Source organism: Peromyscus eremicus, chromosome 10 (genome assembly GCF_949786415.1).
Source record: "Peromyscus eremicus chromosome 10, PerEre_H2_v1, whole genome shotgun sequence".
Classification (NCBI taxonomy): Eukaryota; Metazoa; Chordata; class Mammalia; order Rodentia; family Cricetidae; genus Peromyscus; species Peromyscus eremicus.
Window position 1 is genome coordinate 95,659,497 of NC_081426.1, and position 18,102 is coordinate 95,677,598.

Sequence of the window (18,102 nt, forward strand, 5' to 3'; positions counted from 1 at the left end):
CACTAACTTATTTTTTGCATCTCACAACAGTTTGCCATTCTGGAACCAATGTGAAAGGTCTATAAAACACACAATAACTTTTATTGATTCTATGCTTTCAAAGTGAAGTGAATATTTTCAATCTAAGAATCTTATTTATGGAATTTTTCATCATGACTTTTCTTACAGCTTCTAAATTAGGAATGTTCTGACTCTCATCAGAGATGTAAACCAAACCTATTTCTATGTAGAAATTCTAGGAAATAATGAATCAGAGAGTCAGGCCATTACAAAGTTGCCAAATATATTTTTTTTTGCCAAATATATTCTTGTGTTTAATTTCAGTATACTTGAGGCTGAATTATATAGGCACCTTTAAAAAGCACAAGTCAACGACCATGTTCTGGTAACTAATAAATCGTAGTAACACACAAGCATCCTGGATAAAAGCCTGGTTAACGGAGTTAGCTATGAAACATTTATTTCTAGAAAATGCCTCTCAGACAGACTAATTAGCCTGGACCCAGAAGACCAAAGTTTGAAATAAAGACCAAAGCCTAAAAGTAATAGATCCGAGAATTGTAATAAAAATGAAGTCCCACTGGTACTATGAATCTTCCAGCTACTAACATTCAGTGGAGTCTAATATACACTGTATGAAGGAGGATGGGACATACATCATCGTTATTTCATTAGTTAGTATATTATAGGGTCTCTGCAAACACCTGTGCTGGCAGAGGAACAATCCACACAAGGCGAGAAGGAAATCTGATTCTACATGACTTAGTTAAGCAGTGTCAGGTCTGGGCAGTTTATTTCTTAGGCATTTATGAACAGTACAGTTATGGAAAAAACTGATAACAATTATCTCAATCCTATGTGCACAACAAAGCTTAAGGTCTGACTACATTGAAACTCTTTTGCAAATTACTTGTGACGTCTTCCATAAGAATGAGTTCTATAGCTTAAAGATCTAGGGGGAGGATCTGGTCTAGTCAAGGTCATTGTAGAGGTCACCAAGCTACAAAGTACATGTGACATCTCCCCTAAGGATGTGTTCTATTGATTGAGAAACAAAGCTAAAGATAAAGGTCTAGGGAGGGAGAGTCTGGGATAACATAATAGTCTGGGGGATTCAGATGTGGCCAGGTCCTACAGACAGCACAGATCACCAGGCTATTAACTCTATCCACTCCCAGGATTCTGGGTGGAAAACAGGTATACATCTCCTCTATGGAGGAGACAAACCTGAAGCATTTATCTAATTATTCTTTATCAACAAAAAATTGGAAGTCAGATATTGGGGTAAGAATGGGAATGATCAGAGAAGTGGAGAAGCCATCAATGACCTCCTATCTCTTCCATTCCTCCATCCAACAGGCCTGAGATCCTCTCTCAGCCCTGTCTTACTACTTCATGTCTCTCTATCTGTCCTTAGTCCTCCAAAACCTCTATGGTTAATTTTGGTCAGCTAGTGGCTAGCTCTGCCCTCTGATTCAAAACAAACCTTATTGTCAGAATACAATCAAAATGTCACATGATCTTTCCTCCCTTTTGTCTAAATAAAAAGGGAAGGTTTTAACTCTAACAGAATACAACTATATTCAAAAAGAACAAATATGAGGTAAGAATTACATTCACAATGTCCAGTCCATTTTAGAGAAAACACTCTATTATCTATCCTAATTTGGTGAGTCCAAAGTTTGTACCAAATACACTTTCCATCCTAACTTGTATTACCAACCCAAAACTGTCCTTTTATGTCTCTCAACCTTAAACTCTTTATACTTCTTTTGTGAGTTTCTTTTCTGAATTTGTTAACAAGAAAAACTATAATTATTAACTATCTAGTTTTCAACTCCATCAGAGACCTGAGGAGGACATATTACCTGAGTAAACAGGAAGTACAGAGCAAACAACTTCCAAACCTAAGAAATGACAGAAACAGCTGGCTGCCTGGACAATCACCCAAGGTTCCTCTGTAACATTGGGACATCCATCTTCAGCCTACAGGCCTAGAATATCTGACAGACTTTTCTATGAAGCAGGAATTTTTAAGGACTGTCCTGCCTTGTCTTGGCAAAGATCAGCAGTCATTTTCTTTTGTGTCCTGCTTGTCCAGTTTGGGCAGCATACTGTCAGCAGTTGAGGCAAGGGCAGTTTCTTGCCCAGTGACTAACTTTTGCCACAAAGAAAGTAAACTCCATATGGAGTTTCTTCAATGCCCATGATCTTCTCTGAAGTAGATTGGTGGTGCCAGGAGCAAACATGTCTCATTGTCATAAAAAGCTTTATATTATGAAAACATCTTAAATGCCATATTCTGTAGATCTCTGGAGTGTTTGATGATGACAGTGAAGTGTGAGGCTGGCTGTGGCTGTGCAGCACAGCTGGGCAGAGAACACAGGTGTGCACAGCCTGGCTGAGGGCAGCTACAGCTGTTCACGTGCAGCTGTGAGCTGAGAGTGTGTGGTGGTTGCAACAACAATAGAAGCCTGAGCAGATGTAGAGGTGGCTAACGGTGTGGCAGCCCTAGGAGGGAGTCCAGGGGAAGCCCGAACCCCACGTGGAGAGAGACCTAAGGAGACAGTGGTCTGAAAAGCAGACACAGAGGAGCATGCAGAAGAAGCACATGTGGCGGGAGCTAACTCCAGAGTTTGGAGCCCAGGCACATGTGGAGTTTGGGCCACAGCTGGAGACGGTGGTAGAAAGGCTGCAACAGGAAAATCCCAGAGGGCTTGGAGCAGGAAAGGAAAAGCCAGCCCGTGGTGGCAGCAGCTTCGACTGTGGCTCCTGTGGCTTGCAAAGCCAGGGGCGAGTGGCTGTCTCATGATTTTTGCCCCAAGTTGGACACCAGGTGAAGTGTTTATCCAATTATTCTTTATTAACAAAAAATTGGGAGTCAAGAACCGGATTGATCAGAGAAATGGCAGAGAAGCCATCAGTGACCTCCTATCTCTCCCATCCCTCCATCCAAAAGGCCCAAGGTCCTCTCTAAGACCCACCTTACTACTTCTTGTCTCTCTATCTGTCCTCAGTCCTCCAAAACCTCTATGGTTAATTTTGTTTGCCCTCTAATTCAAAACAAACTTTATTGTCAGAATGCAATCAAAATATCACACAACACAACCCTGTGTGTTTAACATTCCTGGCTTCCCTAGTGCTTATCTGTGAGCAAGCACAAGGACTTCTTGTCTTCTACAGTATATCACACTACCAGACACCATTCTGGAGAGGCATCAGCAACCCAAGCTGATAAAAATCCTTGTTCCTGATGGGTGTGTGTGTGTGTGTGTGTGTGTGTGTGTGTGTGTGTGTGGTGCATCCCTTTAATCCCAGCACTCAGGAGGCAGAGGCAGGAGGATCTCTGAGTTTGAGGTGTTGTTACATAGAGCTGTTACACAGAGAAACCCTGTGTGGAAAAACAAAAACAAGAACATCCTTGTTCTTGGTGGACCTTTACCTTCTAGTGAGAAGCGCAAAGCTATAAACAGTAAGTAATACACATATAACTTACGTAGTATGTCAGAAAGTGACAAGTCCTAAGAAAACACAGACTATGCTTAGAGGGATTAGAAATTGGTTTCTATTTTAAATGAGGACATTGTGGTAGGTTTTATTGAAAATGTGATGCATGAACTAGGATTTGAAGACAAGTCCAGATCATAAGCTCTGATGCCATCGGGAGAGAGTACTTTGGGCAGAAAAGTTGATGCAGGAGCCCTTCATCAAGAACGTGCCTGGTTAAGGAGGACAGGGGACCTGAAATGGAAACCCAGAATTTATGAGTGGATGGTGACATCTAGACCTCTGCATGTATGCAATCACTGCAGATGTAAATAAGCTGGAGAAGAAAAGAGGGCTGAGGGCACTTCAAGATTAAGAGTTGGATCAAGGGGTGGGGGCACACATGTTTGATCCCGGCCCTCAGGAAGCTGAGGCAGGAGAAGCACATGGGTGCCGCTGGGAACGGAACCCGGCCTTCTGTAAGTGCTCCTGACAGAGCCCTCTGTCCAAGCCCCAGATGACACCTTTTAGTTCTGCTTCACATGGCAGAATCAGAGAACGTTCTTCCCTGGGCCTTTTATAAGGCCATTAATCCCATTTTGTGAGAGTGGAGGCCTCCAGATCTACTCACTACCAAAGACCCTTCCTCTTAATGCTATCACATTTGGTTTCAACATATGATGTGGGGGAGAAGGGACTGATGACGACAGACACGCAGATATATTCAGATCACATGAAACAGTTGTCTGGGGTATGACAAAGGGGACTGGACAGATACTGTACAATTCCAGGTAACATCAACGGCGCATTTGAAATCAGGTCCCCTGGAATAGCAATACGTGCTCTTAACCACTGAACTCTCTCCCCAGCTCCTAGAATAGTAATCAAATCTAAAATTTACTTCTTTTCCTTCCTTTTTAAACACTTACCACTCTGAACAACAGCGATTAAATACCTTGTTAAGCTTCGTTTAGGTCTGAAAACTGGACCCCCAAAAGAACTAGTACAGTCCCTATATTTTACATAGAGAGCCATTGGTGAAAACTCTAAGTCTTTTTCACAATTTGGACAAACAGCAGATCACTTAGATTTTCTTGTTACTAATCAAAGGATGCAAATTCACAGAGATCCGCCTGCCTCTGCTGTGATTGAAGGCGCGGGTCACCACGCCCTGCGTCAGCGGCAGCAGCCTTCGCTGTTCACGGGACTTTTGCGCAGAGCTGGGTCTGCGGCTGCGCAAAGGCCAAAGCCCGGCATGCACCGCGGCTGGGGCAGCCCCAGGAGCCCCGCGGAGCTCAGGCTGGCCCGGGCGTTCTGGAGGAGGGGAGCAGCGGGGACCCGGGCCTCAGGTGTGTTTGCAGCGCTGCAGACGGCGCCCCCGTCCCTCCGGTTGTTTCCTGTGTGTCAGTGTTTCCTCCGGCGCACAGACATCTTTACTTCCGGGCTTGGTGGCCTGAGGGGGCCTCCCCTTCCTCCCCTTCTTCCTCCCCTTCCTCCCCTTCCTCCCCTTCTTCCTCCCCTTCCTCCCCTTCCTCCCCTTCCTCCCCTTCCTCCTCTTCCTCCCCTTCCTCCCCTGAGGGGCCTCCCCTTCCTCCCCTTCCTCCTCTTCCTCCCCTTCCTCCCCTTCCTCCCCTGAGGGGCCTCCCCTTCCTCCCCTTCCTCCCCTTCTTCCTCCCCTTCTTCCTCCCCTTCCTCCCCTTCCTCCCCTTCCTCCCCTTCTTCCCCTTCTTCCTCCCCTTCCTTCTCCCCTTCCTCCCCTTCCTCCCCTTCCTCCCCTTCCTCCCCTTCCTCCCCTTCCTCCCCTTTTTCCTTCCCTTCCTCCCCTTCCTCCCCTTCCTCCCCTTCCTCCCCTTCCTCCCCTGGCCCCGGCGGGAGTCCTGCGAGTTTGTTTTATCTACCTTACCCACCGTTCTTTATCTAGAGGATAGGGAATAGGAGACACCATGAAGATCCCGTGGGTCGCAGAAGCAGGGAGGATGATTCACCGGAAATCACTGTGCAACATTAAACGTAGTTAAATTTAAGAACATTCTCAAATCTTGGGGAAAAAAAAACAAAAACCAAAACAAAACAGGAGCAACAAAAGCCCAGGCCAAGAGGACATTGAGTCTAAATTTTTTTTTTTTTTTAATTTTTGTGCGTTGGAATTCTGCCTTCATGTATGTCTGTGTACACGTGCTGGGAACTGAAGCCCCTTCCTCCGGAAGAGCAGCCAGTACTCTTAACCACTGAGCCATCCATCCCTCTAGCACTATGGGTCTAAGTTTTCATTTTCAGAAGAGGAAGTAGGCCAGCTCTAGGTGATTTGGCCAAAGTTCAGTAGCTCCGGAGCGAGTGAGCACTTGCCTTGACTGATAGCCTACTTTTTCCTGTGGAAATACTGAGGAAACATTGCTTTCCTAGCCCTAGTTTTCTGATTTCTAACCCTCAACAGTGACCCCGATTCGTCTCCCACTGTACCTGTTACTGATACACATCAGTCGGGGCTCAGAATTTAACTATAAGCATTGCCGCGTATGCGTTGTATGGGCATATTATTAATTAACTGCCGTTGGGCACATTGCATTGTGCGTGGTGGGGGCAGGGAGGTGAATGTACTTTGTTCACCATGTACCAAATGCTGGGTAAGGTGTACCAGGAAATGTCTTTCCTCTCAGAGAAGTAGTTTGTCATTCACTCCTTCGTGCAATAAATGAGGACGTTATGGAGCAGCTGGTTTTAACTCAGCAGGAAGAACTTGCTAATTATTGGAGCTGTTCAAAAGTAGAAGAGGCTGCCTTGGGAGATACTAACTCACCCTCACCCAAAGTGACTTTCATTCACATTAGTTGGTTTCTAAATTTTGCTTTGAACTACTTCTGTATCAGGTAACATGTGGAATGTAAATTTGTATGGTTTAGCTGGTGAAATAAAATACACCTCTAAACAGTCTTGTTCAGAAAATATGCTAGTGCTCAGTAGAGTAAGGCACATTCTGAACAAGTCTCATTTCGTTTGGAGGGTTATTTTCTTGGAGTAGACAGAATTTTTCAGAAGCTTTGAAGGAAAAGTATTTTCTTTTAACTGAATCTTTTTATTTATTATCCTATAGATTTATTATTTGGAGGCTGGAGAGAATGTACTTTATTGGCTCAGCAATTAAGAGCACTGGCTGCTTTTCCAGAGAACCTTCGTTCAGTTCAAAGCACCCATATGGCAGCTCACAGCTGTCTGTAACTCCAGTTCCAGGAGGTCTGATGCCCTCTTCTGGCCTCTGTGGCCACTAGGTACACCTGTGGTGCATAATCATTCATACAGGCAAAAGACCCATACACAGAAAATAAAAACAATTCTTTTTTCAAATATTATTTTCAGTTTTGCATAAGGTATGTGGGTATGTGCACGTGCATGCTGCTGCCCAAAGAGACCAGAGACATGAGACCCTCTTGGAGATGGAGTCATACTAGTTTCTAGCCACAGCTGTGACTTCAGGGAGTAAAACTCGGGCCCTCTACAGATTAATACACACTTTCAACTATTGAGCCATCTTTTCAGTCCTGAGTAAGCTATCTTGAAAACATTCAGATTTATATAAATTATAAATAAGGTAGAGTATGCCCAATGTAGTGGTTTGAATGAGAATGGCATGCTTGAGCATTTGAGACCTCAAAGCTTGCCCCCTAGTGACCACTTCCTCCGGTGAAGCCACACCCACTGTCACAAGGCCACAGCTCCTAAGAGTGCCACTCCCTATGAGCCTGTGGGGGCCAATTTTATTCAAACCACCCCTGTTTGTTTGTTTGTTTTCCCATTCAAACTATTCCACTCACCTTTGGCATTTCATTGGCCTCCTCTGCCACTATACCCCTGTCAGTGTGGTTTGTTTCTAAAAATGTCCTTACTTCTAGGCAACACAGAATTCTGGCTCCTCTTACATATTTCCTGCCTGTGTCCTGCAATCAGCTATTTCCCCAAAGAACCTAGTTTCTTTCATTGGAGAATTCTATACAGTTTGGTTGCTAGATATGCATGTTTCATAGGAGATGGGATTTGTCTACAGGATAGAATTCAGAATTGCTTATAGAAGGTAAAGGACTCCTGTACACTGATTCCCTTCCTACATCACAACCAACTGTGTGCTCAGAGGTCATCTGGCCTTTGTCCCGTGACCCTCTGTGTATGGGCTTAAGAGCTGTTGCCAGAAGACGCTAATGCTGGAGATGCTCTGGTGTTGTTACTATGGGTAAAAACCGTCCTTTCTCCAAGTTTACATCTCTATTTGTATCCTGGTATGTGTAGGCTAACTTTCTGGTTTACAAATGGATAAAACAGTTGTTAACACAAGTCATCTTTTCTTTAGGTTAGTGCTCTAGGAGCAATTGCTTCTAAATGTGAGAAGAAAGCTAAAGAGCCAGATATGGTGGTCCACACCTGTAATCTCAGCACTTGGAAGGTGAGGGAGGAAGATGAGTGAGTTTGCGACCAACCTAGGCTGTGTGGGACCCTGACTTAAAACAAACAAACAAAAAAAACAATTAATTAGTAAAACATAGGATCAAAGTAGCCAGATGTGCAGCCAGACATGTCCGTTGTCTGGCTTTGATGTTTTAGTGCTGTCTTATATTTATTTACTCATCAAACATTTCTGTGTGTTTTCTTTGTTCTTCATTTTCTCAGATTGTGGCACAGTTGGAATCTGGGCTCCTCCAACGGCATACCATGGATGCAAGTGGAGGAGAGGAAAGAGTAAAATGGACAACCACTATTATTATCAGCTCATCTCTTAAGGTAAAGGGTATTTAGAACATTGATCTTCATTTACAAATCTTAGAGCACCTCATATAAGACAGTATTTTGAAAGATCTTTGGCTTAAGTAACCACAGTTATGGGAATAGGAAGGAAAAATGCTAAATGTGTTTCAAAGTTAGTTATATATGTTTTGCCATCACATTCAAAACCCCATTTTCCTAAATGTTTGAAAGTTGGAAATGTTCTAGTGTCCATCTTAGGTAGGGTCTCATTAGCTTGGGCTTCAAACTTCAAAGCTGTGGAGCTGAAGATGGGATTTCTTACCCTCCTGCCCTCAACCTCCCGTGTGTAGTGAGTACAGGTGTGTGCTTCTGTTTTCAGCCCTGTGCTCTTAGATTTCCTTTATTGCCTCTTTAAAAAAAATGGCTGGTTCTTTATTTACTAATTTTTACTCTTGTGTTTATTCATTTATTTTTCTGAGACAGGGTCTCATGTAGCTGAGCCCAGCCTCCCGCTTGCTGTAACTGAGGAAGGCCTTCAGCTCCTGAGCTGGTCCTCCTGCCACTACATCCCAAGTGCTGGGGATACAGGCGTGTGCGGCCATGTCTTGCTAGTGTATTCTGATTTTGAGTCCATCAGTACACTAAATGTTCATTAGGTCAGAGCCTGCGTGATCTGGTCATCTCAGCGCGTTAAGAGATGTTCAATGTTTCAAATGCATTTTTTGTGTTATTTGCCAAAAAGATCCTAGTAATGAATCTTCGTGGTTCTTTGTTAAAAGAGTCGATTCTTATTTGCTGACATTTTATTTTTGAGTCTTTATTTACTAAAGATCAGGCTGTGGTTCTCACTTGTGTTTTTGCCCAGAGTTGACTTGTTTGCTGTTGTAGTCTGCCCTCGTCCTACAGTCCTTACATGCATATGTAGCTTATAAATAAAGGTTTAAAGACATTTCCCTATTGGTGAAATTATTAAGGCCACTCCACGTAGTTAAAAGGAGATTTATTTAATGGTGTAACTTACAAATTAAGGGATAGGTAGGTCGCAGGGTCTGGGGAAGGTGTATCGCAGTCCAGTGGTGTTCTCTGGAGCTCTGCTCGGTCCACCTCCACCGTCCAGGGTCCCAGAACACAGAGAGAGCACTGGCCCATCCAGATCTCAGGTCTCCAGGCCCCTCCCTTGGCCCCGCCTTGTAGGCGTGACAGTTGCCGAAGTCTCAATGGGGGTTGGAACTTCCAGATCAAAGCTGGAATGGCTACCCACTACATTTCCCTGGACTGGGAAAGTTGTCTAGTTTTAGAGCACTCGCCTACCATTTACAAAAAGCCCTGGGTTCAAGCCGTTAAGCTGGAAAAAATATGGGAAAGGGGTGCAAGGTTAAGTTAAGTTAGTGCTCCTAATCTCTGAAGAATTGTAGAAAAAGAATGGTTTCCTTCTCTGTTAAGTTTTATACTTCGTTGAGAATATATTTTCATTAGTTATGTATTTGTAAACATCATATCATAGAGATTAAATTTGTTAGGTTGAGCTCTGAAATTTGTCATTTCCATGGGGAAGATTTCCATATTGGAATTCTTTTTATTTTCAAATTAACTCTTGATCACATGAGAGATCTTTTCTGTTTCTGTTTAAATCTGTATTTCGTTTCATGTGAGAATTCCTAGATACTAGTTTTGAAGAATATTGCTAGATATTGTACATTCAGGGTGGTTATTATATTTTTTATTTGTGATGTATAAACAAAATGAAGCTCGTTTTTTTGGAGGGGGGCATTTCGAGACAGGGTTTCTCTGTGTAGCCCTGGCTGTCCTGGAACTCGCTCTGTAGACCAGGCTGGCCTTGAACTCACAGAGATCCACCTGCCTCTACCTCCCAAGTGCTGGGATTAAAGGATGCACTACCACTGCTTACCTGATATATTCCTTTTTTAATTTTAAAGATATGATTACCACTTTAGGTAGTTTTGCTGGCTCTTACATATCTGTTGCATCCTTTTGTATTTTTTCTAGTTCTTTGCTAAAATTTTCAACATCTTTCATCTTGAATGTAGAAAACAGACCTATTTTAAGATATGTATGTGGACCCATTTTTATTAACTACTATTTATGGTGGTTCTCTTTCATGTAAACTGACCTCTGGCCAGTGTGTATGTATGTGTGTATGTGTTGTAATTTATATTTTAAAAATGGTACAAGTAATTCAAGGTCTATGATATATTTAGAAGAATATGCTCTTATTCTGCAAAGGCCTTTATTCTGTAATAATAGATGCTCTGTTTGTCAGGCAAAACAGAAAATTTCATTTAAGATGAATAATGCATTTAATATAAATCCTAAATATTATATAAGATATTTTTTAAATAACATCACCAAACAAGTCAATGGTAGAGCACATGTGCAAAGCTCCTGATTTGATTTCTAGCTCTGGAAACAAATTTTATATGTATTTATTATATGTATTATTTGTAATTCAAATTTAACTGAGTGTTGTTTATTTTCTTTTGCTAAATTTGGCAAACTAAGCCATGTATTATCAGTTAACCTACAGTGCGTATCTAGAATGGTACTAATTAGGAGAGAATTGGGGAGCAGACACTCAGTTTCCTTCCGTAATCGGCTTTGAGAAGCCCTGATTGAGAAATGCTTCTCCAAGGTGCTGTAAGTACCAGCAATTCAGCATCGCCTTAATCCAATTCCAGGGACTGAAGTGGTTTGCGCTGGTTGTTCCCTGTGAGAGCTGCTCTACTTTTGTCAAAAGCTCTACTCGGCTTCCCCTCTGTCCTTCTTGAATTGGCAGGTGCCCTTGGGGAAGAAATGGCCTAAATGCTGGGGTCATATCTTTGAATTTCTGTATAGATCTTGGCCTTATAATTTCTCGATATCCTGCTAGCTCTTTGATGCATTTGTACAGATTTGTTTTCAAACTGTCATTTTTCAAGTTGCTTCAGCAGGAGAGTTGACCTAAATTACTGAATCTGCTATTGCTGGAAGCAGTGTACAATTTAAAAACCACACAAGAAAGGGCCATGGTTGAACTCCAGGACAAAGCCTCAGTAACATAAAACACTCTCTCTTTAGGAAGGAAAGGAGCGTATATTTTAGACTGTGTTTAAATTATATTGTTCTGGAGGAAAATATAAAGTCAGTTTAGGTAAGGGGTGTGTGTGTATGTATGTGTACATGTGTGTGGGTGCAAATGCCTGTATACACATGTACAGAGGGTGTCATGTGTCCTGCTCTACCTTTGCTTCCTTATTCTCTTAAGACAGAGTCTGGAGCTAGGCTAGTGGCCAGCAAGTCCAGCACTCGGGTACAGATGTGTAGCCATGGCTGACTTTCCAGATGACTTCTAGAGATTTGAACTTAGTCCCTGATGCTTGCCCAGGAAGTGCTTACTAGTTGAGCTATCCCCCAGCATCTAGGTAATGGATTTTTTTCTTAATATAGAGGCTAACAAGCTTGAGTTCTAGTATATATATTAACCACTTAGGTTTTAGCTCTTTGACTGATATGATCTAGTATTTTAGGTAGAATAGTAAATAAGGTAATTAGTTTTAATGGTAATACTTAAACCGGAATACAGTAATGCTGCCTTTATATGTTTTCTGGCTCACCTACCGTAAATGTAAACACATGAACTAGGAAATTGGTTGTCATCTATGGGATATCTATGTATAATATATGGGCCTCTCAGCCATCTAAGAAATAACTCCCAGCTTCTTCCACAGTTATTCACTAATGCATGTAAGAACCCATTGCCAGATCGTTTCTTAAAAAGAATTTTCCCGCCAGGCGGTGGTGGTGCATGTCTTTAATCCCAGCACTTGGGAGGCAGAGCCAGGCGGATCTCTGTGAGTTCAAGGCCAGCCTGGTCTACAGAGCGAGATCCAGGAAAGGCGCAAAGCTACACAGAGAAACCCTGTCTCGAAAAAACAAAAACAAAACAAAAACAAAAACAAAAACAAAAAATTTTCCCAAAAGCCAGGAAAATGGTCTGAAACAGCCTGTCCTACAAGAGGACTAAGCTACACAACTGTCACATATATGTAGAGAGCCTAGGTCAGTCTCATTCAGTCCCTGCAAGCCCCTGTGAGCCTGGGTTAGTTGATTGTGTGGGTTTTCTTGTGGTGTCCTCAACCCCTCTGGCTCTTTTCCTGGATGGAGGGGATGGGGGGCATGGGGGGAGGAGGGAGACAGGACTGTGAGGGGAGAGATGGCGGGGGCGGGGGCGGGGGGGGGGGGAGGCTGTGGCTGGGATGTAAAATAAATAGATGAATTAAAAAGTCAATAAATAAATTTCCCTGCGGGGCAATGGTAACACATGCCTTTAATCCCAGCACTGGGGTAGGTGGGGGGCAGATGGATTTCTGTGGCCAGCCTGGTCTACAGAGAGTTCCAGGACAGCCAGAGCTACACAAAGAAACCCTGTCTTGAAAAGACAAAACAAGACAACATGAAACAAAATAAAACAAAATTTCCCTCGATTCTCATAGTTTTTAGCTCTTCATTTTTATTCGGCTCCCTGTTCTTTGTCTCTACTAGGAATGGTCTCACTCCTCCTTTTCAGTCTTTTTGCCCCAGAGAGTAGATTTGTTTCTTTGGTGACTAATCTTTTAAGTGGAACAGTGATAAAACCAACCATTAAACACTTTTAATTTTGTATTAGCTGTAATAAAAATCATTTTAGGCATGTCTTATGTTTGTGTTTCTGAAAATTCTTTTAAGACTTGCGAAATTGCAACTGCCCTAGAGACTCGAAGCCACAAGGTTCGATATTCAGACACACTGCAAAGAGGATCGATGGTGTTCTCTCTCTCTGGTACTGTGTACTTGTAATTGCCCTTCCTTAAGTTCCTTTTAAATATGTGGATGGACATGCTAATTTTTGAAATTCAGTAGCAATATAATAGCTTAATGTGTGATCTTTTAGAAGAGTAAATGGGCTGCATTTTGCATTTGCTGCAAAAGCAGCCCATATGACCAGCTGTAGGATACGGCCCTTTAGGAAATGGAGTCTGGTAGAGGGTGGAAAGAGTACTTGCTTTGGAACTGAGGTGAAAATAGAAAGGTCCCCTTGTCTAACAACAAACATAAATTGTTAACAGAGGCCAGCAGTGTGCCTTGGGCCAAACTTACATACCCAGACCAATATATGATGTTTCCCCATTAGTTTTATTTACTGAAAAAAAATTGAAGAACTTTATGAGGAAAAATAAATGTTCCAGAAATTCTAAAATTGTGTGTGAGTCATAGGCAAAGTACAGGATTAAATTAGGCTAAGAAGGTGCTGGGAATATGGAAGGACGGCTCCATCTGTGCTTGGGAAGTAACAGAAGTGATAAAAGGGTGGGGGAGGGGAGGCTTCTCAGTCTGTATGGTCACACACAAGCCAGCGATCCCAGTGCAGGCTGCCCAAGGCCAGCCTGGACCACACAGTGAGACCATCTCACAGTAAGAAAGAGAGAAGATTCTGTTAGGTTTACCACTCTAGCAGAGATTTTGGAAGGCAGGTGCTTTCCGAGTCATTTAGAAAGAAAGAACTTTATGCTGAAAATTACCCAAGTCTAAAATCATTCCTCTTGGCTGAATAGACAACACTCCAGAGAGAAAGAAGTCAAATATTCTTGGTGACTTTATGTTTTAGTCATCATCTGTGCGTTTAACCCTCTGACAAGCCTCACAAAGAATTTCTCATGTTCTGGAGGAAAATGAGGATCAGAGGTTATGTAAAATGTACAGATGCATCTAGCCACTGTGTAATCACATGCTGCTGTCTCTAGAGTGTCTTACCTCCTGACAGCTATAACTAACCCCACCCCAAGTTTCCCTCACTGTGATGACACCAGGTATCTGGTCATTTGGGTATTTTAATTTACATGATTCCTGAGCTTCTGGGAAGGTTTCTTCAACATAAAATTATTGAAAATTTGCTTTAAACTACCTTTCTCATTGATTTCTAGCTTTTGAAATTCAATACACGATCTTCTGAGTTGCTGAACACATGGAGTGCTTGTAAGGTGGTGGGTGTGGGGAGGACATGACGCCTTCCCAGACGCTTATCCCTGGTTGTTTCTCCCTGTCCTTTGGAACAGCCTTCTAATAAGCCAGGAAATGTTTTCAGAAATATCTTTAGTATGAAATACTTTTGAGACAAGTTCTTATTATATATCCTGGCTGGTACTATAGCCCAGGATGGCTTTGGACTCACCACAATTCTCCTGTCTCAGTGTTCCATATGCTGAGATTGTAGATGTGCACTACCACACCTGGCTTGAAAGGTTTACTTTTAAAATAGACTTAATCTTTTAATTAAAATTAGGCATCACCTTTATGTGCTCAGTGCCTTGGCAGAAAACAAAAATTACTGGCTAGTGTTTTTCCTTTAAATTTTTACAATAGTTGTTCTGCTATGAAGAGCATGTCAAAGAATTGCCCAAACCATCTTGTTATATAGGGAGTATAACAAATTCTATTCCTTATGAGTCCCTGCTCAGATTGAGCTTATGAAAATTCACTTTGTGTGACTACATTATATTCACCTTTCCTAGGAGCTGCATTTTTATTGATGGATGCTAAAGAATGTCTGATGTCAGCTGAGGAAATATTTCTAACCAAAATTGACAAGTTCATTAGCATTCACCAGAATAGTTTTTTGGTTCTGTTTGCCCCACTCCATGGGCCTGAAGAATGGAATCTCATGTTCAAGATTCAGCAGAGGTATGGAAGCAAAACACAGCCCAGTTTTTTTTTTTACACTGCTTTGTTTACTTCAGTTCTCAATGCTTGTAGGCAGTTTTGTTTTGCTAGAAGGCAAACTTTATAACCTGTCAAATGTAATCAGACAGGGCAGACAGCTGTTCCTTAAGTCAAGGTGACTAGAGTTAATTTGATGATAGACCTATTCTACAAACGCAAACCAAAGTGAGCACTGAATTCTGGTTACACAGCCACCTCAGATCTCCTAAGGCACAATGCAGGATGTGATTGGATGAGCATGGGACAGAAGTAGAGCTCAGTCTCTCCTTGTCCTGCTGATAACAGCAAATGTGAGTCAGTTTCTTAACCAATTTCTTTTCAGATTCTTGGGCAGTAACTTACGAATACTTCCTGTACACAACACAGTAAATGCTGTTGACCTTATGTGCACTATTGCTAAGGTAAGTCACCTGGGGGATAATTACATCATTTCTTCCACCCCTTGCTCCCTTAAAGCCCTCCCACACACCCCCATTTTCTTTCAAATTTATGGCCTTTTTCTTTAGTTGTTACATGTGTGTGTTCCTAAATACATAACTATAACCCATTCAGTCCCTTTAATGTTACTTGCATGTGTATGATTTCCAGGCTGACCACTTAGTATTAGATAACCAGTATGGGGGTTTTCCCATTTTTCTCATCTCAGCGTCCCGAGTTGCCTGTAGTTCTCTGTCTAGGCTTGGGGCCTCGTGAGCTTTGCCCTTCCATGCTAGCATGCCTGTTGGTGTCTTCTCTTTGAGGTCATGTGTAGGCCACCATGTTGATGAGACTTCATGGATGTAGCTTCTGACATTTCTAGGAGACACATTCTCACAACAAACTCCCCATTCTTTTGGCTCTTACAAAATCTTTTTTTTTTTTTTTTTTTGGTTTTTTGAGACAGGGTTTCTCTGTGTAGCTTTGCGCCTTTTCCTGGAACTCACTTGGTAGCCCAGGCTGGCCTCAAACTCACAGAGATCCGCCCGGCTCTGCCTCCCAAGTGCTGGGATTAAAGGCGTGCGCCACCACCGGCCGGCCCTCTTACAAAATCTTCCTGACCCCTTTTGCTACAATGATCCCTGAGCCTTAGCTACAGGAGTTGTGTTGTAGTTGTATCATTTAGACCTAGGTTCCTCAACTCTGCATCTAATCAGTTGTGGTTTTCTGCAATGATGTCTTGCCTTTTGTAAAGAGAAGTCTCCTTGATGTGGGGCGAGAACTAATCTGTGGAAGGAAGGACAAATATTTAAAGTGTAGTTAGGTATTAAGCTGGTTTAGTAAAGTGGTGGTTGTAGGTTTTCCTCCAAGATTCATGACTTCACTAGTCCTGGGTAGTTGGCTACGTTCCTAGTAGCATGCATGATTTCCCTCTTGTTGAACAGGTCTTAAGTCTAATTAGAGTTATTGGTTCCTGCTAAGATATGAATGCTCCTACTGTACTTTATGGTTATCAAGTCATGCTGGTCATTGTTGTGGTTCATAGGCATCATAACTAGGTAGAATTGTTGGTTGCTTCTCTCATTTGGAAGCTGGCATGGCATCTTCTGCTACCATGAACTAGTTCTTAGGAAAGCTTTCAAGTCCACTCCAGCTCTGGGCCTCAAGGCCCAGTGTCAGAATTGCGTGGTACCTTCAGCAGTAGGGACTTACCTTCCACATGTGGGGCAACCAAGGACAGTGGCCATAGCCTATAGTGTTTGGGAATCTCTTGGACATCCCTGACCAACAACTCAAAAGAGGACTTCTTAGACCTAGTGTTGGGGGTTTTGTTAGATGGTTTATGGCTCTTGGAAACATTGAGGGGATCCCCATCAAGTGAGAGGATCCAAGGTATGCCACCACTCCAGTAGAATGAATTTTTAAATATATAATCCTACAAAAATACATTTTCTGTAAATGTTACATGTTTACATCTTCTTTCAGACTACCTCCAAACCAACCATAGACAGCATCTGCTATAGAATGATAACAACCAAAGCTTACATCATAGAGCAAAGCCCTGTTTGGAGGACACTCCAAAAGATAAAACTCAGTACTGATTCAGTTAGTCCAAATTCAGAGTGTTGATCATAAGTGTTCTTTTAGAAAACTATCAAAATAATTAAACTTATTAAATTATAATGTCCAAATGTCTATTTAAGGGCATTTATATTTAAAATAAAATGTATACATTTAAACATGATTTTATTTTGGGAGTTTGGTTTTGATTCCTTTAATGTTTTGGAGTATAGCTGTGTGGGACAGTGCTACCCTGGCATATATAGGCCCATGTTATAAACACCAGGGAAAAACTCATAGTCAGTCTCTCTCTCTCTCTCTCTCTCTCTCTCTTTCTCTCTCTCTCTCTCATTTTTGGGTTTTTTTTTGTTTTTTTTTTTTTTAAGACAGTTTCTCTGTAACAGCCCTGGCTGTCCTGGAACTCACTCTGTAGACCAGGCTGGCCTCAAACTCACCGAGATCTACCTGCTTCTGCCTCCTGAGTGCTAGGATTAAAGGTATGCACCACCACCACCTGGCCTAAACTCATAGTTTCTTAATAATACCAAGTTGGACGCTCAAATCTAGTAAGAAATGGAAGCACAGAATTGACTAGTTGGACTAAAGGAAAAGCCATGTACATTTGGGTTTTCTAATCTCTGCAGGCACTTTCATATTTAGCTACTAGAGATACCTTTTTAAGTCTCTTGAGACAGGATTTCACATGATAAGGCTGGTTTTTAATTCTCCTGCCTCTACCTCCCAATGCACTACAGGCATCGGGTATTTTGTAAGATTGCTTCTAAGGCATGAAAAGGGAGGAAAGTTAAAGAAACCAGTCAACTGTTCTGAAGTCAGAATGTCTACATTTCCAGTGGTGTGGTATCCAGCTTGACAATAGGTGCTCTAGTATTAAAAAGCATCCAAAAAGCAGAAAGTGTATCTGTTTTTTTTTTGAAATATAAATTCACAAGTATGTGGATGAATACAGCATTTTGACTACATTTTTTGATGTTATAAAACAAATTAGTTTGTATTGGATCTTCTTTTTTTTTTTGGTTTTTCGAGACAGGATTTCTCTGTGTAGCTTTGCGCCTTTCCTGGAACTCGCTTTGGAGACCAGGCTGGCCTCGAACTCACAGAGATCCTCCTGCCTCTGCCTCCCAAGTGCTGGGA

At 42.2% G+C, this 18,102-nt stretch overlaps 1 protein-coding gene and 1 long non-coding RNA gene across 4 annotated transcripts; one reads left to right on the plus strand and one right to left on the minus strand.

The window, feature by feature from the left end:
• Positions 1-3,486: 3,486 nt before the first annotated feature.
• On the minus strand, positions 3,487-7,550 carry LOC131920875 (uncharacterized). The gene is made up of 3 exons (XR_009381786.1): positions 7,296-7,550; positions 5,394-5,480; positions 3,487-3,741 (listed from the first exon to the last, which is right to left on the minus strand). It is a non-coding gene; the product is annotated as an uncharacterized LOC131920875 (long non-coding RNA).
• On the plus strand, positions 4,739-17,131 carry C10H1orf146 (chromosome 10 C1orf146 homolog). 3 transcript variants are annotated; one of them, XM_059275338.1, is made up of 6 exons: positions 4,739-4,835; positions 8,143-8,253; positions 12,940-13,033; positions 14,763-14,931; positions 15,293-15,371; positions 16,873-17,131. In XM_059275338.1, the coding sequence occupies exons 2-6, from the start codon at positions 8,185-8,187 to the stop codon at positions 17,014-17,016; spliced, it is 555 nt and encodes a 184-aa protein (XP_059131321.1). In that variant the 5' UTR covers positions 4,739-4,835; positions 8,143-8,184; the 3' UTR covers positions 17,017-17,131. The 3 variants fall into 3 exon arrangements, with proteins under 3 accessions (XP_059131321.1, XP_059131324.1, XP_059131322.1); XM_059275341.1 differs by lacking the exon at positions 4,739-4,835 and adding an exon at positions 7,583-7,708; XM_059275339.1 differs by lacking the exon at positions 4,739-4,835 and adding an exon at positions 7,597-7,754.
• The last annotated feature ends 971 nt before the right edge of the window (positions 17,132-18,102 follow it).